At 37.1% G+C, this 27,379-nt stretch overlaps 2 protein-coding genes, 1 long non-coding RNA gene and 1 pseudogene across 3 annotated transcripts; 1 reads left to right on the top strand and 3 right to left on the bottom strand.

Annotated features, from left to right (window-relative positions):
* The first annotated feature begins 694 nt into the window (after positions 1-694).
* On the top strand, positions 695-1,656 carry LOC108172962 (uncharacterized). Its single transcript, XR_001789549.3, has 2 exons — positions 695-816; positions 1,125-1,656. It is a non-coding gene; the product is annotated as an uncharacterized lncRNA (long non-coding RNA).
* Positions 1,657-8,398: 6,742 nt separating this feature from the next.
* On the bottom strand, positions 8,399-9,745 carry LOC108171526 (probable long-chain-alcohol O-fatty-acyltransferase 5). Its single transcript, XM_017327749.3, has one exon. It carries the CDS (start codon positions 9,590-9,592, stop codon positions 8,525-8,527), a length of 1,068 nt encoding a protein of 355 aa, XP_017183238.3. The 5' UTR covers positions 9,593-9,745; the 3' UTR covers positions 8,399-8,524.
* Positions 9,746-12,273: 2,528 nt separating this feature from the next.
* LOC103428367 (long-chain-alcohol O-fatty-acyltransferase-like) lies at positions 12,274-13,278 on the bottom strand (annotated as a pseudogene).
* A 559-nt stretch (positions 13,279-13,837) lies between these two features.
* LOC103428038 (protein ENHANCED DOWNY MILDEW 2) lies at positions 13,838-26,111 on the bottom strand. The gene is made up of 19 exons (XM_029100107.2): positions 25,948-26,111; positions 25,246-25,686; positions 25,067-25,163; positions 24,565-24,618; positions 24,304-24,446; positions 24,101-24,197; positions 23,875-23,973; positions 22,005-22,252; positions 21,758-21,892; positions 21,132-21,671; positions 20,186-20,339; positions 19,979-20,080; positions 18,259-18,351; positions 17,691-17,732; positions 16,285-16,395; positions 15,600-15,671; positions 15,383-15,501; positions 15,199-15,262; positions 13,838-15,112 (listed from the first exon to the last, which is right to left on the bottom strand). Exons 2-19 carry the CDS (start codon positions 25,653-25,655, stop codon positions 14,003-14,005), a joined length of 3,690 nt encoding a protein of 1,229 aa, XP_028955940.2. The 5' UTR covers positions 25,656-25,686; positions 25,948-26,111; the 3' UTR covers positions 13,838-14,002.
* Positions 26,112-27,379: the final 1,268 nt, after the last annotated feature.

Below are 27,379 nucleotides of genomic sequence, written 5' to 3'. Positions count from 1 at the left end.
ATCATCACCCAGATACACATTATCAAGAAATATAAAAAAATTGCAGCATCAAACGAAAATTACATAAAAACCAAAATTTAAACAGAAGGAGTATCTGCAATTTATTCCACCCCTAAATACCAATTACATAAACTTCATACCCTACAATGTGATCCACCTTTCTAAAATTTCCGATATGAACTAAAGTATATCCGTCTACAAATGTAGATATATCCCTTGAAATGCCTTCTTATACTATTAATCATGACAAACTACTTATTTTGACTTAGTTGTTGATCATTTACAATATCAATTTATTATTCTAAGGAATCACAACTGAAAACCAATTTCTGTTTGATTTAGTTAATGGTGCTTAGTTACATTTTTCACATAATTAGCAAAAGCCATCTACAACTATGACCACATTGCCACATATTGCGTAGAAACAAATTTTGATGACCTACTAGCTAGGTTAGATGGCTCATTTCTTACTTAATAGTGGTGTTAACATATCATCAAACCAAACAAAGCATGCTTTGATAGAGTTCAAACTACTCGAGGGAATTTGATATGTATTAGGTAAAGATAGTTTTCGTTTACCACTCTACTACTGTGAAAAAAAATGTGGGTGTCCAAAGATTTTCCCTCTCCTTCTCTTGATTTTGAAAGTCTATAAATAGAGAAAGCCAAACAACATGATATTCACTTCACTCTGCGATCATCTCTTACCTCATAATTCTGTTCTATCACCTCGATTTGTTAATTATAAGCAAACATGGCGTCCTCAAAAACTTTTCTTCTACTAGGTCTTGACTGAGACTGCTCCTACTCAAACCCGTGAGTTTCTCGCTTTCTCAATTAAAATCAATTCTTGTTTCTCTTATTCGATTACGCATTTGTAAATTTTGCTAGGCACATTTTATTCATCATGCACAGATCATCGCAGGTTTTAACACGCATGCTACAAATTTTGACTTTAGTTTCCCACCCGTTTTCTTCTCGAACTTATTTTTTGTTGGGAAAACGAGTAACTTGGGAACATCCGGATGGTTAGTCACTTTGCATGCATCGGTAGGTACTGCTACTGCACTTACAAGGCTTCATTTTCAGTTTTTGATATCCAATTTAATTGTTTTTTTTTCAAGAGGAGAGCGTTGAAAAGGCTACCTATGGTGATCATTATCACGGATATGAGCATAAACATGGATACGGGCACGGACATGTAGGGCATGAGCATGGCTATGGACATTGGGAACATGGCCATGTTAGCATAGAAATCACAAACTCCAAGACCAAAACATGAACTACAACTTAGAGAGAAATATCCAGTTTATGTATATGAGAAAACCAGCAAGAAGAGCATACCTGCACCAGTTGCAGAACCGAAGCCATGGCAGCAAGCTTTCAGTGTGCCTTCTCTTCTCTTGCAGATTATCAAGAGCTTGACTTACAAATAGGATTAAGTCCAAATATGAGCATTAGCCCTATGAGAAGAGATGCCACTATATATATACATATAATCTTTACCATAACAGATTAGGATTCCCTATTAAAATCCATATAGGATACAAATGCTTGTTTCGTTGTACTGATCTTAATGCTATACAAAATCCTTCTTTGACAAGGATTAGCATTCCTTTTATCAACAAGACTCTTCTATCAAATTGAACACCTATAGCCAGTCCTAAAACTTCTCTATCTCATACTCATATTCTTACATTCTCCCACTTGAGTATGAGAACAGTTTTAAGTACTCTGCTTATTCAACCATTCTCAGATAGAAGTGATCACTGAGCCTGTTAACAAAAAGTCTTCAATCACAACCAACTAACATACATCTCAAAATGCAGAACTCTTGTAACTTTATTACTACAATAAAGCAAAACAGTTCTCAAGAGTCGCATACATTCAATTTGTATCCTCAACATTGTGAACTTGATCAATATTAGCAAATAAATAAATAATTTGCTCCCATTATTTCACACCACTGTCAGCAAGATTTTAAGATAAACCATTGCTCCAAAACAACGTATGAATCAAAAATTCAACAAGTGCTTTGAATAGACTAACCATTATAATAGCATCAAATGAATTATCCCAAACTTTGTTTCTCAAAACAATAGACCATCATAATTGATCTCAATTCAAAAAAGAGAATAAACTGAAAACAAGACTATGTAACCTGATACTATCTTTATTCAGCCATAAACTTTAAATTTAAACTTAAAACCTGTCTATATCACTGCACCAGCTCTCTGAACTTCACAACAGCAATCAAACAGTCACTTAGTAACACATCACTCCCACTGATCAAATGATTCAAGTATTCCCATCCGAGAGACATGAGCTTTAAACACTCCAATTGGCAATGCCTTATTCAAAGGATCTGTAACCATTGCATCAAATACTCAAGTGCTCCACTTGAATTGCTCCTTCTCTAACCTTTTCTCAGACTCTAAGAAACTTTACATCCATCAATCTTGAATCTGAGTTCTCCTATTGTTCTTGGTAAAGAATACTACAGAATTGTTATCACAGTACATTTTAATAGGTCTTTGCACATAATTGACAACCTTCAAATCTGTCACAAACTTCTTTAACCATACAGCTTATTTCATCCCTTCAAAGCAAGCTATAAAATCTGCCTCCATTGTTGATGTAGCTATGACAGTCTGTTTTGCACTTTTCCAAGAGACTGCACCATCACTAAACATAAATATATAACTTCCAATGGATTTTCTATCATCTACATCACCGGCCAAATCAGAATCAGTGTAGCCAACTAACTCCAAAAGCTCCTCCCTGCCATAAACCAACATGTAGTTCTTGGTTCTTTGCGTGTACCTTAAAACCTTCTTTACTGCTACCCAATGTGACTCACCTAGATTTGCTTGAAACCTACCCGACATTCCAACTATAAAAGCAATGTTTGGTCTTGTGCAAATAGTTGTATACATCAAACTTTCCCACCAATGAAGCATAAGGCTTATTTTTCATTATTCCAGCTCCAATGGTGTTTTAGGACACTGAGCCTTTGAAAATATGTCTCCCTTGTTTACTGGCACTTCACTATTGTTGCAGTCTGCCAAGCTGAATCTCATTAGTACCCTTTCTATATATCCCTTTTCTGATAAACCAAGTAACCTCCTTGATCTATCTCGAACAATTTGAATACCAAGCATATAATGTGCTTCCCCAAGGTCCTTCATTTCAAAATTCTTGCTGAGCATGGTTTTAGTGTCTTTGAACGGCTTCATATTAGAACTTCCAAGAAGGATGTCATCGACATACAACACTAAAAATACAAAACTTGAGCCTGAAAACTTAACATAAATACAATCATCCAATTTGTTTTCCACAAAACCTTGTCCTGTAACTACTTGATCAAACTTTAAGAACCACTGTCTTGATGCTTGTTTAAGACCTTAGATTGATTTGTTAAGTTTACAAACCATGTCTTCTTTCCCGTTCAGCCATTGAGATTCCAAATAGGTATAATCTCATTCTACACTTTCCTATCTTCATTTTGACATATTATGGGTCGAATTTGGTTAAGAAACGATTGAGTTACGAAGCTTTGAAAATTGCCCAAACTTCCAGCCAAGACCTCCGGGACACTTAACAGAGTTTTTAACGGAATGACCAAAATGATGGATGGTGGACAATCTTAGATACCACCTTTATCGATTTAAAATGTTAGGGACCAAAGTGATGAGTTATGCAAATCTCAGGGACCATTTTGGCTATTTGGCCAATCTTGAACATACGAAATACTAAAGGGAGCTACTAGGCCCACTCACCATTCTAATCTTCCCACCCACCCTATTTCCCACCTCCGATTAAATTTGAAAAAATAACAATACTATCTCTCCACCCATCTATATTCCTAAGTTACCCTTTAGTATATTTTAATTCATTAATTTGTTTTTCTTTTGCTAACATTGCATTTCCAGGAATCAAGGTGCCTTTGCTCTTGGAAGATTCATCCAGGATAATATTCTAATTGCTCATGAATTCTTCTCATCATTTAAGGGCAAAAAGGGTAAGTATGGTGTTATGGCTATCAAATTAGATCTTGAAAAAGCTTATGATTTTTTTTTTTTTTTTGAAATCAAGTATGATATTCATTTCATGATGGAAACAACAAACAATCAAAGGGAAAGGGTGCTAACAATGTGCCTCGATAAAAACTTTCCTAGGAAGAGAACCCGAATGAAGGGAAAATGAGTGTCCCGCACCAACAAAATTATGAATTCAACTTATCCTCCAATAGTATATTTGAAATTACATCGGAAGGTTCTTCAACCAAGAAACTGACCGTTCCAACGTTAAACTACGTCGGGCTAGTCGATGAGCAACAAAATTGGCCTCTCTTCGCACAAATTGTGCCTTCCACTGCTGGAACGGTTTTAAAAGCGTACGTATATCATTCAATACATGCCCAAAAGATCCATGATTAACATCCACACCATTTTGAATATCAGCTTATGATTTTATTAGCTGGGATTATATTAAATCTATTTTAATAAGATTCGGATTCAATACTCATTGGATTAACCTCATTATGGAATGTACTAAGTCCACTTCCTTTTCTGTGTTAGTTAATGGTAAAGCTCATGGCTATTTTCATCCATCGAGGGGCATTAGATGGGGGGACCCCCTTTTTCCCTACATATTTATTTTATGTATGGAACCCTTGATAAGACAGACAAAATTGGTGGGTCTCTTAGAAACAATGTTGGTCTGCTAACTACTCCTAAAGGGTTTAGAGTTACAAATCTGATGTTTGTGGATGACTGCCTGATCTTTGCTAAAGCTACTAATATTGTAGCTAGGAATATTGCTAAAGTGCTTAATGACTTTTCCTATACCTTTGGACAAAAAATAAACTTCCATAAATCGTCGTTTTACTTCTCCAATAACACTCTAAATCATACTAGGAATGATATTGTCAATATCCTCCAAATCCAGCATATGGGCAGATACTTAGGGATCCATAATCTAATTTCCTGGAAAGACTTGTTAATGCTAAAGAGCTTATTATTAAGATCCATAACAAATTATCCGGTTGGAAGGCCAATACTCTGTCTAAGACGGGGAAGTCTCCATTCGATGGTATCCCTCGGAAACTAGTTTTGCCAAGCTCAACTTTGATGGCTCGGTGGTTAACCAGCAGGCTGCTTTTGGTTTTGTGATTAGAAATGAGAATGATTCCCCTATCATTGCTGGGGCGTGTAGTGTTGGACAGAATACCATTAATGTGGCAGAATGTTTGGCGTTTCGTGATGGTCTCTAGATGGCAAACTCGAGAGGTTTTAAGCGCATCATTGTTGAAGGCGACTCTAAGTTGGTTATTGCGGCTATTCGAGATGCCTATCATGCTCCCTGGAGACTGAGTACCATTCTTGCTGATATTCGACGACTAGCTGACTTCTTTGTGGATATTTGTTGGAAGCATGTCTTCAGATAAGCCAATTTTCAAGCAGATGCTATCACAAGTGTTGATTTCTTAGTTAATGGCTTCCATGTTTGGGATAAAACTATTTCGTTGACTGCTCGTCCAGCCTACCTATTTGATTGTACTCAAACGGGTTTCCCTAGGGGCTTTTCTCTTTAATATGGGTCTTTCCTTTTCTAGCAAAAAAAATAAAAATAGTTTGTCTTTTAACTAAAAACTATGACAGCAATAACAAACCCTAAGCTTGACCCCTCCCAGTCGTACAACACCCTAAAACCCCAAAACACACCAACACCACCACCCAATTCTTGGCCACAAAAACACCACCGCCCAAATTCTCGACCATTGTGGAACTACCACGGTTCTAAACCATACTTATCAAATAATAGTCGTGAACTAGTCAGGCGGACATGGCAACACCTCGTGAGGAAGAGAGAGAGAGAGAGAGAGAGAGATTGACGGAGTCGGGATCAGTGCCGCCGTGCCGCAGAATGTGCAGCGGGTGTGGACTTGACAAATGGGGATCCGATGAGATTTTGATTGTTCTTTGTTTTTTCATTATATTCACTTTTTATTTTTATAAAGAAAATCAGTAATATTTTTTGTTGGTCAACAATGACTAATGCTTATGTGGTAAACTCTGGTTGGTTGACCTTTTTGGTCTTTAGAGTCATTTTGCATAAGGGTGAATTTGCAATCGGTCGGATGGGTAAACAGTTGTCTGGTAGTGTTGTTGGGACCATAGATTTAAAAAACGATAATATCGGCGAAATAGATATTTCGTGAGTATTCCTTTAATTTTCGTTAATATATCGCGATAATATCGATATTATCGATAATATCGGCGATATTATGGATATTATCGCGATATTATATATAATATCGCGAGATGAACCTAAAAATATTTGAAAAATTCTGAAAAGTCTCAAACATGCACATAAAGGGGTTCGAACCCCTCCAATCTAACTCCTTCAGCAACTTGACCACCATACCACTTACGTTTTTATGAAAACATGCTATACTATTTATATATATGGTTTTGTTTTGAATTCTTTTTGCAAGAAACAAATTTGCACATATTCCAAATTTTTTGTGGTATTATATTTTAAATTGTGTCAATTAATTACTTAGTCAATGACATGTGGTTTTTAATTTTTCTATTTTTTATTTGGTCACTTACATGTATGGTTGGAAAAAATTCCCGAAAATCCCAAACCAAACCGAAAAAGTCCCAAACCAAAACCATCCCGAAAAATACCGAAATTTTCGATATGGGATTGGTTTCCAAATCCCATTTGTTTGGTAATCCTGAAATCCCGAAAAATACCGAAGTATTCGGTTTCCTATTGACTTTTGGGTTTCGGTTCTTGAAAGCCATTGCTATGGTTGCTGACTACTCTTCACAATACACTTACTCTACACATAGTGATGATGAAGATAGTGAAAATTTTGAACCTCATAGGAACTCTATGTGGTACTTAGTCACTCATGTATCTTACCATGCAATGTATAAAGTGTAAAATATTGTACTAATTCATTATATATAAACGATTATGGTGTGTTTAAACTTCTTTCATTAATTATTATATATTTTATACACTCACAATGTTTGTCAGCTCGCTATATAATCAACTTAAATCAGTTAAATCCATCATGCAATGCATTTCCTTCCAATTTTTTATGATAAATTAATAGATAATTGACTAAATAAACATCCTGTAAAGTTTCAATAAAAATTTCCAAGTTTTTCTTACAATTTCCGTGGTTTCCATGTAATTTTTATCGATATCGATATTATCCCGATATTTCCATCGATATTTCCGTGTTTTCGGACTACCAATATTTCCGATATTACGGATATTTTCTTCCTTGGTTGGGACCAGGATCCTCTCCTGAGCTAAGGATGAGGATCCTCCTCATCAAAGGGTATGGACCATTGGATGAAAATCCAACAGCTACAATTATTATAACTTTAAAAGGATTTCATGTTTGTAACCGTTAGATTTTCATCCAACGGTCCATATACCTTGATAAGAAGGATCTTCATCCTTAACTCAGGAGAGGATCCTGGTCCGTGTTGTTGGGTGGAGAAGGAAAAAAAGCCACAATCTCCCACCTGTTTTTTCCTTCCAATTCAATTGTGTTCTCGAGTACAAGTCAGCGAGTATGGTCTACAAAGCAAGCGAGCAAAATTAGTTTTACTTTTTGCTTTCGTTTTTATTTTCTATTTTTATAAAAAAAAATTAATATAAAATATTAATATGATTTAATATTCAAATGGAAGAAAAAAGAAGATGAGACAAAAAAAGAAAAGAGAGAATCCAACTATTTGTTTTAAAGCTTCTGGGAAGAAAAAAAAAACACATCCTCAAAATTCATTCAACGGTCAATGCTTTCCCAACAATACCCCCGTACCCATTACGAATCCGTACACATTATATGACTAAACACACAAGGTAGATGCTCAATAATTACTCATCACCCCCATTCACTTTTTAAGTTAAGGTCGGCAGAAAAATAAGATAATGTGGTAAGAATAACACTATTTTTTTAAACTATTGTTAATAATAGTAGAAAGACAGAAAATTAGAAGAATGGTCTACCAAGCTTTAAAAAAAAAATGTTTTTTTTTTCAAAGCATAATGATTAGTGGTCATTTAATGAAATCTTCAAATGGCAAGTATACCCCCCACATATTTTACAAACTACAATTTTTGGCCCTACATTATTCTGTTTGATAATTATTATATCACATTAAATACCATATCATTTTTAGTCATTTAACATATTTACAACAATTTATATAACAATTTACCAAACACTTAGATACTTTTTTTTTTGTTAAAAGCACTTTTAGAAGAAAATTTTTATTAAACATTCAACAACTTTATTTTACAGATATTTATTTATACAACATAACAGAAACAATTTTTTTTTTTTTAAAACGCAACAATATCAAACTAGCTCGAAATAATTTGATTCGCATCCATTGTTTGAAACCCTTCCATTGTACACAAATTTAAGAGTCCTTTTACGACAAAGGTGCAAACTAAGACCTTAAATTGTTTGGATTCCCACGCTAACAGTTTAATGTCCTAAAGAAATGGTCGGCCATGAAAATTGGTCCCATTTCAACTTTTGCTTTACAAATTCTACCAATTCCTTGCACTCCTCAATAGCTCTTGTATCCACGCCGTTCCTGACCAACGGTGGAAAGAACAACCAAGTCGCGGTGGCCACCACGAAAACGATGGTCAACGGTGTTGACACAACCCAATGCAGCGGCCACCTTCCACCCAACGCCTTCTTCACGCCAAACTCGACGACCAAACACACCCCATGAAGAACAAAGAACCACGTAACCTCCCAGGTGGGAGTCGCACGCGTCATGAAGAAGTATATGAGCTCGTGCATCAAACCCGATACCAAAAACGTGGCTAACACGGCCAGCAGTGGGGCCCATGCAGTCCCCAAGAAGGTCTCGGCCGCTGACCGCACGGGTTTGTGCACAGTCTGGCGCAACGTATTTGTTATCATAAGGTTCCACCTCCTACCCCAAAAATCTTGTAGCGAAGTTGAAAGGTAAGGCTCGTTGGATGGCGATTCGAGCTCGATTCCGAGAACCGCTTGCATCATTGCGTTGGCTACGCCTACTAACACGTCCACAAAAAGATACAACATGCAACAATACTGACCTAATAAAATTCTGGGGTGCAAATATTTTTTGTAGTCAGTTAGGGCAACCAATATGCCGAACAGCAAGATTTTGGTTGGCAAATTCAGAGGCAACTTAGGGGTTCTTTCCAAATTTGGTAGTAACTGTTGAGATGTTTTGATTGGGAGGCAAGCAGTGAAGATGAAGAGGAGGAGGGAGTTTAGGGGTGGGTCAGATGAAAGTGGGCCATGACCAAAGGAGAAGAGGAGGAGCTTGAAGCTACCAACCCAGGTAATGAACATGGCAAACACTCCGGCGGGGAGGGCCGCGGAGAGAGAGAGAGGGAGGGTGGTGAAGAGGTAGAAAATAGGGAGGAGAGAGAGGAGCCTGAGTTTGCCCTTGGGGATTTTAGAAGCTATGAAATAGGTGTAGCAAAGAGAGGCAAAGATGGAAAGGCATACCTTGATTAAATTCTTGATTTCTTCCTCCATTGATCCCATGATCGGTTGATTGATCGATACTCTTTTAATTTGTTTGATCTTTTCGTTCGTTGCTATCACCTGCTCCTCAACCTATCTATCGGCTTACCTTATCATGAACATACAAATTTTGTGTCCCAGATTGCTTTCAAAAATATTAATAATATCATGATCATGACCACCTTGTTTTTATCCTTCTTTTATAACTGTTTGTAAGGAGGTGAAATATGTACCAACCTAACAATGCGCCCTCATTCCCCCCAAGAACGTGCAAATATTCAAGGCACCACGGGTTTACTGTGGGGTTGCAACGTTTGATTAAAAAGAGGCTCCCTACTTTTATTTTTAATCATGTGCCCATGCACTCTTCACAAAATCTCACTTTACTTCTCATCCTCAATTATATTCTATTTCACCCCACTCATTTTTTATGTATCATTTTATTCCATTCCGTTAACTGAGTTGGGAAAAATGTTAAGGGCTTGGTCTTTTCACGTTTAATTTGGATTTGGGACACTTGAAACTTCAAAATCACTCTAGCATGAAAATCAAAAAGCCAAAAACCCCACAAAAATACTTAAATTTTCTCATATTAACAACTTTAAATTGTTTAATTTTCGCAAAATATAATTATAACATTTTAACCTATTCCTACATTTATTGTTGAAATGACCAAAGGGTCCATTACACGTTAGCGAAACTAACGGTTTTCTTAACACAATTGGCGAAATTGGTAAAGTGGAACACAAAGGAACAAAGTATGAAGTGAAGCGAGATAAAATAAAATGTATGAAGTAAAACGAGATTTTATGAAGAATAAGAGGGGTAGCTGAAAATAAGCGTCAAAGAAAAGTTATTCAATTCAATACCGAATATTAATCAAACTTCGAAGCCACCTTTGTTGAATAATATTTGTTTTGCAGTCAAGTGTGAGTGCTCGATTTTAAATCTTGATTTCTTTCATTAGTGCGAGGAATACAATGTCGGCATATTGCAACTCGCCAACACGGAATCTTGAGTTGCGTAGCTGAACTAGAAGGAGAAATTTTTAATTGTGATAGGAACACAAGTGGTACATTACATGTTTTAATAGGAATGGTGGAAATTTTTATTTTTTAAGTTATTAACTTTTTAGTACACATATCACATTATTTGTTTAGTGAAATGTGATGTACTATCATATGTACCAGTCATATTGAAAAATTTAGTTCGAAAGTAATTTTTTCATTAAATGTCTGTTAATTAAAGGGTAAAGATGTACTTTAACTTGTGCACCTTCTTCTTCCTCACCTTCTTCTTCTTCCATATCTACCAGGACCACCACTGCTCCCCGCTGGCCTCCACTTCTTTCGTGCGAAGATAAAACTCACGGCTAGAAGACCCACGAACTGTTACTTGCAGACCGGCCTCCTGCAGGTCCGAGAAGAGGCGACCCGCGCGATTCCTCCATATACGCAACCGAACTGGAACGTCTAGCCTTCTCCATACCCCACATGGCGACAGCTTCTCTCGTCCAAATCCAACCCACGACAACCTTCTCCAGCTAGGATCCAAAGGGAAATTTTCAAAAAACTATGAGATCTCAAGCTTTTCCATTGATATCACCGAAAAAAAATTCCATTGATAAGGAGCACTAGACCCAATTCATGATTTTTTTTTTTCATAAATCATAAGCAGATTAAACAAAATAAATTTTTAATCTAATTTTCTTTTTTATTTATTGTTAAGAATTTTAAAATATCAAGGTTATTTTTGAAATAATGGTGGTTGTAGAAATAGCATCTCATTATTTCTTCTTCCTCATGTACTTCGAGTGCCCTAAAAATTTCCAGGACTTTTTCAGGTTCACTCGTAATCCATAACCAGCATAATCATCGTCTTCAACCTCAGAATGTGCTCTGCACATTTTGATATTTTTCTCAGTTTTAGCCGATTTCTTTGCTCCATGGCACCTCATGTGACCTCCCAAGACTCTGCCACTCAAGAAGCTCTTTTTGCAGAGCTTGCACACCTGCTCCATCGTCCTAACCAGAAAAGCAAACGAACCTAGATTCCAAAGCCAAGAAGGACTCCAGTTTTCCGAGAAAGTTTGAATCTTTCCACCACATTCCAGAAAAACAAAAATCAGAAAAAAGCTCAAGAAACAGAGGATGTTGAAAACCCAGATCAGAGATGAAGCTTTCTTGCTTCTTTCACAAGTGATTGGAGAAGAAGCACTTCTTCTGGGTTTTGTAGAATTTGTGGGCAAGAACAAGATTTGGATCCCTAATCAAAACTTCTCTCTCCTGGGGAAGAAACGATTCAGATTTCAGGGTTTTGGTTTGAGCTGTAATGTCTCTCTCTCCTGGGTGGTGCTTGAAGAAATGTAAATGTTTGATCCCGTATGTAACAGAGAACTAGAGAGGTGAGGAAGAAGAAGGTGCACAAGTTAAAGTACATGTTTACCCTTTAATTAATATACATTTAACGGAAAAATTACTTTTGGATTAAATTTACTAACGGACTAGTACCACAAGAGTTTAAATCCTAATTTTTTTACCTCCGATTATCGCCAAAACAATTTGTCTACCAATAGGAGCTTGGACCGAAAATATGAAGCGGTTGTTGTATATGCTAAAATATTTACGTTGTCATTTTTTGTAGTGACATTTGAATATTATTTTTTAAAATAAGCTTTTGAATTTAAATCTCATACACGACGATAAAAAGAAATAAAGTGTATGATGATACGTTTCATAAGAAAACACACAAATTGGAGCAATAGGGCTTCTTCATGACAGTAAGGGCACGTGTGCCTTGACAAAATCTACCATAACTGGATACTCATCTATAGCCTTGACATCCACGCCATTTCTCAGCAACTGAGGGAAGAACAGCCAAGAACCCCAACGTCAACGGCCCCGAAACCAACGGGTGCAACCGCCATCTCTCGGCCACCGCCTTCTTCACCTCCACCTCGATTGCTACGCACAATCCATGTAGCACAAAGAACCACGTCACTTCCCATGTAGGAGATACACGTGTGAGATAATAATAAATCACCTCGTGCATTAGACCTGAGACTGCAAAAGTAGACATCAGAGCGAGAAATCGGGCCCATCGAGGCCCGAACACACGCTTTGAAATACGGAGCACTGGATCGTACGTGGTAGGCCGTAGAATATTTGTGACCATGAGGTTCCATCTACGGCCCCAAAAGTCTTGAAGGGAAGTGGAAAGGTAAGGCTCGTTGGACTGCGGCTCGAGATCAAACCTGAAAAGAGCTCGAGCAGGGGTCGCACACAGGGGCATTACAATTTCTAGCTATGGAGATGAACTGGAAGAGAGTTAGTGGGGGTGCACAGAGAGGGCCAAGGTCAAAGGAAAAGAGGAGGAGCTTGAACATGCCAAACCAAACCAGGAAGAAGGTGGTGGGACCACCAAGGTGGAAGGAATGCAGGCTGAAGGGGAGGATGATGAAGAGGTAGAAGATGGGGAGGAGAGAGATGAGCCTGAGGATGCCCTTTGGGATTCTTGATGATATGTAGAAACAATAACACAGAGATATGTTGGTTAAGATCCATACCTTGATCAAGTTGTTGGTTTCACTCTCCATATCTCCATTCTCCTCCTTTTTAGAATTATATTCTCTCTCCCTCTCTCCCCCACCCAACTTAGCTTCCCCTAGTCTGGTCTCTTTTTCTTTCTAGAATTATATTCCCCTCTTTCCTTGGCTCTTTCTTTGGGCTGTCTCTAAGCCATGTTTGTTGGACCGGATTAGCTAGATAGGACAAGTCTAATCCAAATGGACACCTTATATAAAAGGTCGTACCCAATGTACAAGGCTTCCGCTTTACGCAGGATCTAACAAAGGTAAATGTCGGCTAGCCTTACCCCTATTTATGGAAAGGCTGCTCCCAAGTCTCGAACCCGAAACCTACCGCTCATGGGCGAAGGCACTTACCATCGCACCAAGTGCGACCTCTAACACCTTATATAAGAGGATTAAAAGAAAATTCATCTCCAATCACACTCTTATCCCGCTTATAGGAGCTCCTCATCCTAAAATTAGAGAGTAACAAAAGCTCCTGACAGCTCCTGGCATTACTACTTTTGCTTTAACAATATTAGATTAGAGAATAAGGTTATGGTTGGAGATGCTCTAACAGCGGAGAATCTTGATTGAAACTAACTCATGTGAGCATCTCATACATCACGTTATGCAAATATATCTTCGGTAACAAGGCAAACTCACTCATTCAGCCAAAACAAGAAAGAAAAATAGGATGGAAGAACAAACTTGTAAAATATCATACGTTTCCGTTCAAGGAACAAAAAACTAGTGAAGTGGCATCAAGTACAAAGTTGCGAAAACACTTTTATATAATATACACCAACATTTGCTACTCTTAGGCACAAAAGGGAAAACACACTGATCAAATGGTACATGCTTTACTCATTCAACCAACCTGCTGAATTTTGGTTCGAATAACTTTGGTGAGGACCGGGAGCAAAACCCATGGAGCCACCGTGTTGATCAGGCCGGGGTGCCCTGGGATCAAAAGTGCCGTTGCTGCTGAACATGTGCGGTTCGTATCCTAAAGCAGGTTCAGATCCTACGCCACCCATCCTCGTGTGGTTCAGTTCATCCAACCGAGGTGCATACCGCTGCATGGCGGACGTGTTCATTCTGTAAGATGACTCAGCTGTCAGACCAAGATGACTATGGCTGTAAGGAGATGAATACGATCCAATCTGTCCACTTACAGAATCCTGACCCACTAGATAATTACTTCTTAAAGGACCAAAATCTTGCTGACCATAAATCCGAATCTGAGAACGTACGTCAGACTCCCTCCTAAATGGATCTTCTACCTCATTCAAGCATGGTCTATATCCAACGGTATCCAATCTGTCTCTCATGTGCCCCACAAACGGTTCCTCCAAGTTTGTAGCCCTATAACCAGAACTGGGACCAGCGGACCATCTATGAGTCAGACTCGAGTAAGGCTCATCACTGCTCCTCGATAAGCTTCTTCTACCTCTGTCATCAGCTACGTTAACCATTGTCCCACCATAAGTAGTTCCGTACTTCATGCTTGAACCAGAATTGCTAGGCTCAGAGTGCTGATCTCCCTTTTTAGCAGGCTCAATGCGTGGCAGAATTTCATTGCATGTCTCATCAATGTTGTTACCATCCCCAGGACTCTCGTTGCCACCTATGTCACCACTGTTCTCACAGGAGCTTTCTCTGTGTTCCTCAGCCACAACAGCCCCACCTTCAACATCTTTGGGACTATCGGTTTTTATGCCATCATAATCAATCAGCATAGGTGCTTCACCATATTGATCATCATTACCTACTGAACGACCATGATTTAGAGACTCAGAATGATCTTTCATATACCCTTGTGATGCAGACATGTGACCATGCTCTTGAGCTATAGCCTTGATGTCAGCAGACCAATCAGGACGACTCCAGAGATAGAGTGGTGGCGGCGTTACATTCCATTGATCCATTTGTTTGTCATTCACATCAACAGATCCCGGGAGATAAAAAGACTGAAAGGAGACAAGTCACCAATTAACTCCCATTGTAAAATTTCTATTCAGATAATTAAGATTCAGCCTCTTGGACAAACACATACCTTTCCTGACAGAAACTGGTTATCCTCCCAGATTAGATCATATGGCGATTTCTTTTCATTTAACCTGATGAAAGACACAAATGTAAGGAACTACATACAAATGGAATTCCAGTTCAAAGGCATGGCCACATTGATGTATGCCTCTGTGTGTGTGAGAGAGAGATGAACAACAGCTAGCAGCTACCTTTGAGTTTCTGGTGGAACAATAAGAATAAGGAGCTTTGGATCGAACTCAAGAGCCTTGTCGATAAACCTGTTTGCCAGAGCTGCTTTAACTCCGAAGGGAGGGTTCAACCCCATGATCTGCTCAAGAAGCAAAGTTGCGGAGAGTGAAACAATTAACATAAAGGTTCAGAAATTCAAATGTCTTGATCAAATACAAACAAGCATCAAGTTCCTACCAATTGTGACCCTTTCGGTAACTCCTTTGGTTTTACTTTCATCCAATCTCTCTTCTCAAAACAGAAATCGTTCTGCCAAATGAAAATCCACATAAAACAATCAGTTTCCCAGTTTTTAAGTTTTAAGCCTGTAAAAATGCACGCACAACAGCCTTTAACCCAGCATAGGGAATGACAAATAGACACGATACAAGAGACAAAATTAATCACAATATCTTCTTTACTTAAAATGCGGATGAAAAAAGCAAGAGTGAGCAATATAACTCCCGGTGCAGGTGATTTGAATTGCATTCCACAGTAATTACAAACCCCATAAAAGCTAAGTCTGAAATACAGTAGGCATTAACAGTGGAAGCACAAATTTGTTTGGCACTTGCATTTATCCCATAGACAGCAAGCCTTTTCAGAACTCTTAATTTTCACTAATCACAATCTTACAGTTGAACATAGAAAAACAGAACTATTCATAAGCTTCGATCGATCCCCAATAGACCCCGCTGCACAAAATCAAAGCCTCTAACAAAGGGACAACGAGTCTCTCGACTACAAAAAATATATTATAAAATATATTGACCCTTAACTGACAAGGTATGTGGTGAACAATGCAACCATGTATGCATATGTCATTGATAATATGACTTGTGGGGATTGACCAACTTTAAGGACTTATATGAATGACTATTACCTTCGGTTGAATTAAGTCATAGTTTTTATAAAAGCAGTTCTTCCCCGTCTCTTCAAGCTTTTTCTTCATTACGATGCTGAAATCATTGGCACCACAACAGAAGTCCACTATCTGTTCATTGGAACCATAAGTAATCAGGTACTAACCAATCAACATTATTTTGAAGCCAAGGTAAGGAACATTGGAAAAAATAAATATGTAATAATAAAGAAACCAAGGCCAATCATGCATAACAACCTAAGCTCATGATCCAACATTAATATCCCATTTAATAAGGAATCACAACAACCGCAATTCTCTTTCTTAACCATATAATATGCACTTGCGAACAAGAAGACAGTCATCCAACAAACAACTAGCTTATGACTTCTGTGGTGAATATATTTAGTGCAAGTTCAACTGTGTAAAGTCAAACAAAAGTTCATAAAGATCATCGTGATAAATTCTTCAGCAATAGATGTTTCTGTTGCAGTCTTGCAGGAAAAGAAAAAAAAAAGTAGGGTTCAATATTTCTTTTACGAAAAAAACAATTTTATTGATTCCAGAATCAGCACAAAATACCTTCGACCGAGTAGCCCCACTAAATAAAATACATCTAAAACAGCCAAAGTGGAAACTTTTAACTAACAGAAACGCAAAAGGCCGAATAGAAATATCTCCAGCCCAGCCAAGGAATAGTCCTCTGAAGTACACTAGATCATCCTTTTCCAAAAAAAATTTCTCTAAGAAGTGCAGCACTGTTCTTTAGTTTCCTAAATTAAGTAATTTCGTTGTTATATAGTTCCTTATCGTGATTACTGTACAAAGGGCTTGTCATCAATTTGGAAGCAAAGCAATATTGTCCTAGATCACCTAAGAAAAGAAAATGGGGAGTAAACCATTAATCTCCTTAAATTTTTCTTCTTCAAAAATAAATTTCAACGCTTCTGCTATCATAAAGATGTCAGGTCCTAGAAGTAGTTTCTGAAAGAACTCTGTTGATAAAAATAAGCTGCAAGCCTGCAACAGTTCCAATCATCATCATAATCCATGTCGTCACAAACTTAGATGCTGAATGTAGTATAATGATCTGTAGTTGAATTTACCTCTAGGTGAACAGTCAAATAAAGCGTTCAGGTGCTATGAAGCTTCTAAGGAAAAAAATAGACACCCAGGAAAAAAAGCCAGTCATGCAAATAAACAATTACGCATATAGTACCAAATAACATTTGAATTCAATTCAGATGCGCTTAATTAATTGATTCAATTCAGATCATTAAATATCACGAAGACAAATGAGAGTATCATCAAGGGCATATAACTCAAAGAAACATCCAAAAGATAATTCATGTTAAAAGATATACAATGCACTCACATATACTATGTATTAAAATTATTCTCACAGATATAAGCATATAGATCCTTACCGTATCTCCATCTTTTATGTACCAATGCAGCCTATCAGCAATCTGTACATTAAAATCAAGCTTTTAGAATTCTTCAAGGATTCATGAAGCTCATAATACACACTCAACGGCTCAAGATTAATGAAGTGAATGTGTGCAGACAAGATAAAAGGTAAAGCTATGTGAACGAGTAAAGCAAAAATGAACAACCATATAGTATATACAAGCAGAGTTTAATTTGCAAAATGATTTGTGAAAGCACGAGTAAACCAAAATCCACAGCACTGAATTTTTTGGTGGGTGATATTCTTGTTCTTTTGTCTAACTGGTGGACCTATTGTCCAATAGTGGAGATTATCTTTAAAACTGGAGAAACCAAAACACAACCACAAGTTTTTCAATGTCAAGATTATCTTAAGCATAAGCAACCATACCAAACATGAGTGAGGTGGACATGTTCATAAACGCAAGTTTCCACTATTTTAATAATTCGTTAAAACCCAAGCTGAGAAGAAAGTAGACGCAATAATAAGTTAGCAAGAGTGCTTTACAACTTTAAAATAGAAATAACTGAACACAACCAAATTACCTCTTCTAATTTGTCCACCTTTGTAAAATGACGACCAAAGGACGTGTAGCGCATTCCGTGCAAAAAAGGTGCAAGATATACTCTCAGCTTGTTCTGCATCAAAAATAAATCAACAAACTAATGGGAAACTGTACAACACAACCGTTTTCTGATGAGCCTTTAGTACACATATTACGTGAATATAAATCACATAACAAACTCAACCACAAAGAGAAAGAGAACAGGTAACAAAGAAAAATTAAGATCAGAGAGAGAGAGAGAGAGATGCTACAAATATAGCACTTAGTATAGAGTGTGGGCACAAGGGATGCTAGAAAAAGCTCACCATTACACATTTTACATTTCAAGTGAACACAAGGACAGACTTGATGTTTCCTTAACATTTAAAAATGTAAAATGTCACAAACTTAGCTACAATGTATAGAATTCATTTGTGAATGGGTCTGTAAACATGTACCAAATACCAAATGACCAAATAGGTTTCCTTATCAAAGTGTGGACTGCAAGTAAACCAACTTTTTGTTAGAATTTGGTTTGTCATTTGTTAGAGTCCTATTTTGTGTAGGATTGTATTAGGAATGCTAAGGATGCACAGATTCTTGTACTCCAAGGATTAGGAGAAAATAACTTTCTTGTAAAATTAGATTGAGAATTCTGGAAGCAGAAACGGAGTAGGAATGCAAGTATCCTTCCTATCCCAACTAGAATAGGAGTCCTATAGGGTGCCTGGGTGCGGCAAGGAGCAAACACACAAGAGAACAGAGAGACAGCCGAGAGAGATAGAGGGATTGGTTCTAGGGTTTACAGGAGTAATTTTTGCTCTATTATTAATTCAAAAAAGCCATGATTGCTCTACCTAGAGAAATCACAACTGACGTAGACAAAATTTCTACCAAACTATTATAATCTTGTATATTTCTAGTTATTCATTCAAAAAAGCCATGATTTCTCTACCCGAGTCAGAATTATAACACTTTGCCTACCCTAGAATAATGTGCATGAAGAATAACAGCATACGCCAACCTTGTATGGTTCAGTCAGCTCTATACAGCTCAAGTTCTTAAATGTTCTTGGCTCATTTGAGCTTGGCTTGTAAAGAAACTAGCCACTCAAATAAAATACTAAAGCTTGCTAGAAAATGCAAGCCAAGCTAGTAAAGGTAGTATCTACCTCAGATTTCATCACAAGACAACTCTCCTTGAGTTGAGGTTGCCTCATGTATTTGTGCTACAGGTGTGAGGTCCATATCCCTCATTTCTCTATTTAAAATTTATATTTGTTAAATGTTGTTTATTTCTTTATGCACTTGTGTATCTATATTTTCCTAGGGTCATTAAGTCAAGTCACACTTTAAGCTCATGTCCCACATATGAGCCAAATTCAAGTTCAGCTTAAACTCATGCAAGCCAACCCCGTGCCTGGAACCAACATCCGACACCGTACTTAGAGCCCAGTTAGTCAAGCTTAGCTCAAACCCAGCAAATTACGTTTGAGCACTACAATACTCGGTTTAACTTGGCTAGTTTACAACTCTATACCCGAGCCACAAACCATCTGAATTAAAAGAATAGGCAAATAGCTGAGATGTGTAAGTGTAGTATACAAGGCACACAGACAACAAACATTAAAGCAGGAAACCTATTACTTAATACAATATGAAGAAGAATAATCTTTGCCTAATCATAGGTTGTAGGATAGTGAGACTGGAATAGGAAACCACCTTCCACTTGTAAATCTGGTGAACCACCTCAGGAGCACAAACAGCCTCAGAATCTTCAGTACTGCATCCTTCCTCTAGTTTCCGTAACGCTGTTCGAACAGCCTAAAATACAGTGAATACATTACCAAGTGCATGATAAGAGAAATCATCAAAAGTTCACACTTGGTGCAGTGCAAAATAACAGTTAAGATTTTCCCATGGATGTACCTCAACTGAGCCTTCTACCTTTCCTAGTGTAATGTTCCTATCCACAGCATTTTTGGACCAGGATTGATGAGTCGATGGAACCGTGCGCTGCCGCTTTCTTATAACATCTTCCAGAGTTATTGAAGATGTGGCATCTTTCATTAAAGCCAGTAATCTGAATTGCAAGAAATAAATCAAAGAACTTCACAAACTTTAAATCAAGATTGTCTGCAACCGTGGTAAATCCTTGTAAACTATCCAAACATATATGCGTAGTGTGTGCATGCATGTGTAGAGAGGAGAGAGAGGAGAGAGAGGGAGTAATACACACACACTCTCAAATATACTATCCCCTTAGAACACAGTCACGCATATTGGCATAAGCCAATTGACAGTTTTTGTTATTTTTATAAAAACTAAAAGAAAAACTAATGAGATGGAGATGATGGTACTAATGTTGGGGTAACCACTAGCCCAACCAAGATGGGTTTTTATGCATAATATTTTAACTTACTTTGAGAAGTTCTTTGAGAAAGTTGTTTGCTAGTTATTTTAACTTACTTTGAGAAGTTCTTTGTTAGTTATTTACTACATTACCCCCATTATATTTAATAGTCTTTGAGAAAGTTGAATAGGGGTAGTTTTGGTATTTTGAATTGTCAACTTCAAGGCATTCTCCCTTATATATTAAATGCAAGAGGTAAAAGGGTGACCTCAGGCCAACAAGGCTCCCCGCTTTGCAAGGGTCGCACAGGGGATGGGGTGGAACATCTATCGTACACAGTCGCACTAGAGGCTGTTTCCACAACTCAAACCCTTGACCTTTCAGTCACAAAGGAGCAACCCTTCCCTTGCGCCAAGGCTCACCCTCATATTAAATGAAAGATGTAATGCTATAAAAAATTGCTGTAACAAGTTACAATGTATAAACAAAACAGAATTGGTAAATAATTTTAAATGAAGTTACCTCCTCTCTGTAGCTGCATCTAAAGATGGTGGTGCACTGATCAACATTTTTGAGGCAGGATTGCCTATTGCCAAACCACACTCCCCATCAGGTTTGCCCTGCTTACCCAACTTCACTTGATTAGACCTGTTCATATAGGCATATAGCTGATCACCCAATGAGGTCATTTGTTCCTCAGCCACAGAAATCTTAGCTTCCTTTTTCAAAGCACTATTCGCTTTCACCTTTCTTGATGTATCTAACCCAGAAGGTAGTTTTTTACTAATTCTGTTACCACCCACTTTTGCAGCAGAAGATGACTTCAGCTTCTCTTTAGATATCGTAGGAGCAGTTTGGCCCCTACAGAATTCTTCAGCGGAAAGGCTTCTCTTATTTTTCACAAATTTTTCTCTATCTTGAAGGGATTCTAATGTCCGTTTTTTCTTTTTCTCTACAAAAGCAGTCTTCTTTCGAACAAAACTGGTCCTCTTTTCTCCAACATCAGGGAATGTTACGTGGTCCCTTATTGGCGTTCCAATGTCTTTAATTATCTCATGTTTTCTAATCCAAGGAAAAAGAAAAACGTATTCAGAAAAATTAAAACAAACAAAATAATTAACAAAGCAGCTCACAAAAATAATACTTACGTGCAATATATTAGTACACGGTTTGGTAATAGTCCTTCCCAAGCCCTTGGTGTTGTACCTTCATCCTCTTCGTCTTCCTCCTCCTCGTCTTCCTCTGTTTTCTCTGTTTTCTCTGTTTTCTCAAATACAATATCCCTGGTACAAGCAATTCAAGCATAAACCAGCTATACACAGATAATAGACCAAAGCATGGCCTCCTAAAAGCATATTAAAAATAAAAACAAAATAGAACAATTAAGAAGATTACTCTGGCAAGCATTTCCTGTGGTAGGATTTGGGACAACGCCGACACACAGCAAACCGCAACTGAGTATCCTTCTTGTTCTCTCCTTGTTTACAAATGCAGCATTTATGAATCGGACATGTAAAAGATTCACCCATAGCAATTTTTTTCTCAAGTTCTTCAGCAGAGACTCCATTGTCTTTATAAATGAGTTTTGCAATGCAACATGGATGGTAAAATTGACCACAGGTTGCAGAAACACAGGGGAAGACCTAACAGAAATGATAAAAATAATTTACGTATACCAAACATAAGAATAATACTCTGATGACGACATTTACCGATGCTGACAATACGAAAAGCAGGAAAGGCAGAATTATACTCTGATGATAATGATGATATATATACATACATACATACATACGTGTATATATATATATATATATATCTGTATGTATATGAGTCCCTTCTATTGAGGGATCACTCGAATAATCTTATCAGAGGGACACCGACCCTATCTTAATGATTCACAGAGTCTATTTTTCTTTCATAGATCATACTTGAAACAAAAGACAAACACTGCTCCAAGAAAACAATAAAATGACGACATTTAAATGAGTGGTTAAGCTACTTCCGATTTGGGTGTTTCATTGCAACGATGTTTTTTGAGAGGACATAAAATTTAGACCGTTTGGATCATTGAAATATAATGCGGGGTGGGCACTACACAGGTATCCCTCAATTAAGCTTATTTAACATATGACTAATCCTCCCAGATAAAATAAACAACGAAATGTTACAATGCCAGACCCACAAAAAAACAAATTGCTTTACTAAACCCAGTTTAACCAGTGGGTTCTTGAATGCAAAGGTGGTATTTGAAATGATTGATTTGCATTGATTTTGCACCTGATTGCCTTGCATTGTTGGAAGTTGACTCACTAAGGTTTGGTCAAAGTAAAAGAGCCCAAATATTACATATGTGCATTGTGATTACCATTATAAGCATACCACGGATGCAGAGAGCCAAGTATTTCAAAGAAACTGTATTTCGGATAAAATTACATGTTTTAGCTTCTCTTTAGGTTTCCACTTCCCAAGAGTTTAAAGTGATACCACTCTCTCTATGATGAAGAACTACAAGGATAATTATTCATGGTTTTATTCATCCAGATGATATAAGGATAATTATCATTCTATGTGTCTCAACTTTCCTATTACTAAAACACATTTCTTACAACAAAAACAACAACCAAGCTTCAAAGAACAAAAAAATTTAACCAGGAAAATAAATGGGTAAAGAACTCTTACTAAAACGACCATACTCAAATTGATATCAGCACCAGGGAGATTCACTTAATTAACGCTGGGCAAGATGGAAAATGCTGGGAAAACAAAAGGGTACCCTAGCTAGTAGCAAGACTACACTGAGTAGAATGGAAATCAAGAAGGAAGAAAGCATAATATAAAAAACTAAAACAAATTCCAACAAGAAATGATGCTCAAAAGATGAAGAACTACAAGAACAAGATGAATGTCCTAACCTAAGATAGCATAAAAAAAAGCACAACAAAAAGACATAAAAGGAAGTATGACCAAAGAAAAAGATCAACAGAGTGGCGGAATATTTGGAGCGAGTATACCTACCACTAGAAAATGAGCCCAAGCAGCTATATGCAGAACAATATATCATGGTACCACATACACAAAGTAAAGAAAAATAACACTGCAGCAACCTTCCCCAAAATGAAAGGAACAAACAAAATAAGAAAACTGTAGACCAGTATTACTTCGCTACAACTATGTAGAAAAACTAAAACGTCCCTGGTTCTGAATTTATATACTTAAACTAATCAAGCTAGCATGTCCACAGCTATGAAGAAAAAATTCATACCTCAGCCCCTGAAGATTTATCAGAGGAGCCTAGCTTCCCACAAGCATAGCACTGATGTTGTTTATACTGACAGTTCTTGCAGAAGAAGTTCTGAATCGCCTGTCAAGATCAAAACAGAGAATAAAAATAATCATAATATCAGTAACAAAAAGAAACAATCAAATGAAAAGAAAAAAAAAAGAAAAAAAAAGGGGATTCACAACAAAAGTGAATAAGAAGAGCATACATCTACTTCATCCTGGGTAAAGCCAAGGGTTTCACACATAGAATCCTCACCATCCTTTACAGTTGCGTGAAATGACCTTAGGCATCTCCCTTCACAACTACAGAGCAAAAAATATATATTTATGCAGTAACTTCTAGGAAATGAAGTTATTTAAAATATGCCAATATCGTGACTATTGTCATAAGAAAGCCAATAGAGCATACCACAAAAGATCGCCACCATTATCACAAAATGCACAAACAGAATCAAACAGGTTATCATCGTCACTGGACTCGTCTTCAGCATCAATCATATCTTCTTCCATATCATCAACTATAAATCCAAGTTTTGTTGTAGCTTGAATGTCCTGAAAATCCAATGAGTTCACTGGCTCAAACACTATATCATGCAACTAAAAGAAACTTTAAAGAATTAAAGGATAAAGGTTTGCTAATGAAAGACAAAAACAAGCACTAGAAAATTACCTCATCATGCAGTTTCCTCTTGGTGGGCTTCTCTTCAAGAAAGTTGACTAAAAACTGTTCAAAACACAGTTTGTAATTTTAATTAACCATGCATAAACATAAAGATAGTTTGTAGTTCGTACAGAAGAATAAGAACAGGAAATAATATAAAGTGAAAACAAAATGAGGCCAAAATTAAGTAAAGAAGAGCAGGTACAGAGAAAGCTTGAATCTTAATAAAATTCAAATAGCAGAAAGTTTGCTTCGCCGTCTAAGGTTCACACATTCAGTTAATGAATAAGCAGGTAGTCCAGCTCAACATGTTCACATAAAGCTTCACAAATATAAGTTTCAATTTTGCATTTAAAACAAGAAAGGGTGAGGATGAAACAGTAGTGGTTTGAATGCTCCAAATTTCAGATTGAAAACCTATATTGAAGAATATCAACCATAACCACTGAGATACCACAACTGAATAAACAATTATACAGTTACATTGACAACAAAAGAAGCTAAACAGAACCTTGCACTTTGCTAATGCATCATCCCGTTTAACAGCTTCACTAATTAGAGGAATATAATTCACCAGGTCATTCTGAGAAGGCCTGACCTCATAGGAGCTGCAAAATGAGGGAAACCATCAAACCTCAGTGTAAGAAAATGAGCGAAAACGGAAGAGATGTTTAAAAGATGGAAAGATACCTGAAAACTTTAGATAAGTGATCCCACAGAGATTTGCCGGATGTCTCAGGATTTCTCCTCACATAGTGAAGGCACTGCACTGTTATCAAGATTGAACTTATTACTTCCTCGAAACTCTTTCTCGGCTTCTGAAGCTTGAGCCAGTTATTTTCCTTAGAGAGAACCGATATCTCAGGATCGACATTGGAAAGATCAAACCGCCATGCGATAACATGCTTATACAGTTTCTGAAGCCCATTATCGGCAGTGCCACGCACAAATATGTCCACTTTCTTCCCATCTTGCGTCTCACCCTCACTCCACTGAATCGGCAAAACATGAAATGAGATGGGTTCGTCCTTGTCATCTACAAAATGGTAATTCGAAACGGATTGCGGCACCGCCTCCGCCTCATCGTCTGACGATGCCATGCCCTTATTCAACTCACACTACAATTTACACCTAAACATGTAATCAAACAATGAACTTTAACAATGCAGAGCACTAACAGAGACAAATCCCAGTGCAAAAATCAACATAAAGTAGAGGGATATAAAAGCTACAGTATCAAATTGGGATTTGGGTTCTACGGATAGCAGAATTATCTGGAATCCTTGAAACCAAAGTCGAAATTGGATTAACGAATTTGATAATATTGCTTTTAATTTGAAACCTAAAAAGCAAATTTAGAAAAAAGAAATTGGGAACTGAAGAATTGTGTACCTGATCGGATTGACTGAAAGAAAAGAAAAAACCCTAACTTCCTCCTCAGACGCTCTCAAATTCTCAATCAGCTTCCCCACTTTGCTTGCGACGAGGAAAATTATGAATGGGAAATCATGAACGAATCAGTTTACTCCGGACTCAGTCAAGCGCAACGACATGTCGTTTAGAAAGGATAAGGGAGGAGGCTGATGACGCACGTAACCTTTTAAACGCACGCCTATGACACGTAGCCTTTTAAACGCACGACGGATGACGCATATAGTCGCGATGGTACATATGATTAGTAAGAGTACTATTTTTGAAATGAAATTTAAATCTGTACTTTTAAAAGTGTTTTTTTTTACCACTTATTTGTACTATCATTTTCTTTTTTAGTGATATTATTTTCATCCCAATGTCTTATCCTTTCACTCGCCTTTTAATAAATTTTTTAATTACAAATTTGTCCATTTGCAAAAAAAACTAATAAGGACATTAATTATATTGTTTTGCTTAATTTTTTTGTTTTTAAAAAAAAAAAAAAGGTTAGGCGTAGGAGATGATTTGTCTACCATAAACCCTAACTCATATTTTCATCTCCTTTCATTCAGAGAAAGTAAAAAAATATCAATGGACTTAGAAGATGACTTTTTTGTTGAACAGGTGGAAGATGGCGCTTTTACAGAAAGGTAGAAGAATATTTTGTGTGTATTGTATTTTTGAATTTGTCGTTGTCAAATTTTTTTTGAATTTGAATACATCTGTCATTCCTATTTGAATTTGCAGACCTTACTAGTTTTCATTTACATATTATTTGTTATATTCTTTAAGAGACAATTTTATAATTTCATATGTATGTATATATTAAAGGTCATTTTGGGAATAATAGTGACTGGGGAAATAGCATTTTAAATTTTTAACTTTTTAAGGTGGGTGGGATTATAATGTGGATGAGAAAATAAGACAATTGGGTGAGTCTAGTAGCTCTCTTCTTTTTTTGCAATCTTTTTAAATTCTTAGACCATTTCCAAGTTTAACCCTTGAGTTAAAACCTAAAATTTTTAACCCAGAAATATGTTTTCTGCTCCAACCCTTTTGAGTTACATTTTTAGTCCAAGATCATTAAAGAATGAATGACACACCCCGACCCGAAATGTCCATTAGGATTCTGAATCGAGCTATGCTGGCCGACACCTGGAAGGTGACGAAGCCATAAAGTGTGATGATGTGGAAAATTGTGAATAAATTTAAACCTAAGAGTGCCTAAATACCAGAGTGCACCGGTGAGCGGGAATGAACCCACTTCACACATAACATTAGAGCATAAGCAAGTACAGAAAAGTGAATTAAGAATCGTACTCTCAAAATAATCTCCAATACTAAGAATCGCCACGAATCTTTAACGATAAGAAAGCTCAGCTAATAAAACTTAGAGGGTGAAGACAAGACA

This window comes from Malus domestica, chromosome 03 (genome assembly GCF_042453785.1).
Source record: "Malus domestica chromosome 03, GDT2T_hap1".
NCBI classification, from domain to species: domain Eukaryota; kingdom Viridiplantae; phylum Streptophyta; class Magnoliopsida; order Rosales; family Rosaceae; genus Malus; species Malus domestica.
The sequence above is the reverse complement of the archived record's forward strand: the minus strand, read 5'-3'. Positions and strand labels throughout refer to the sequence as shown.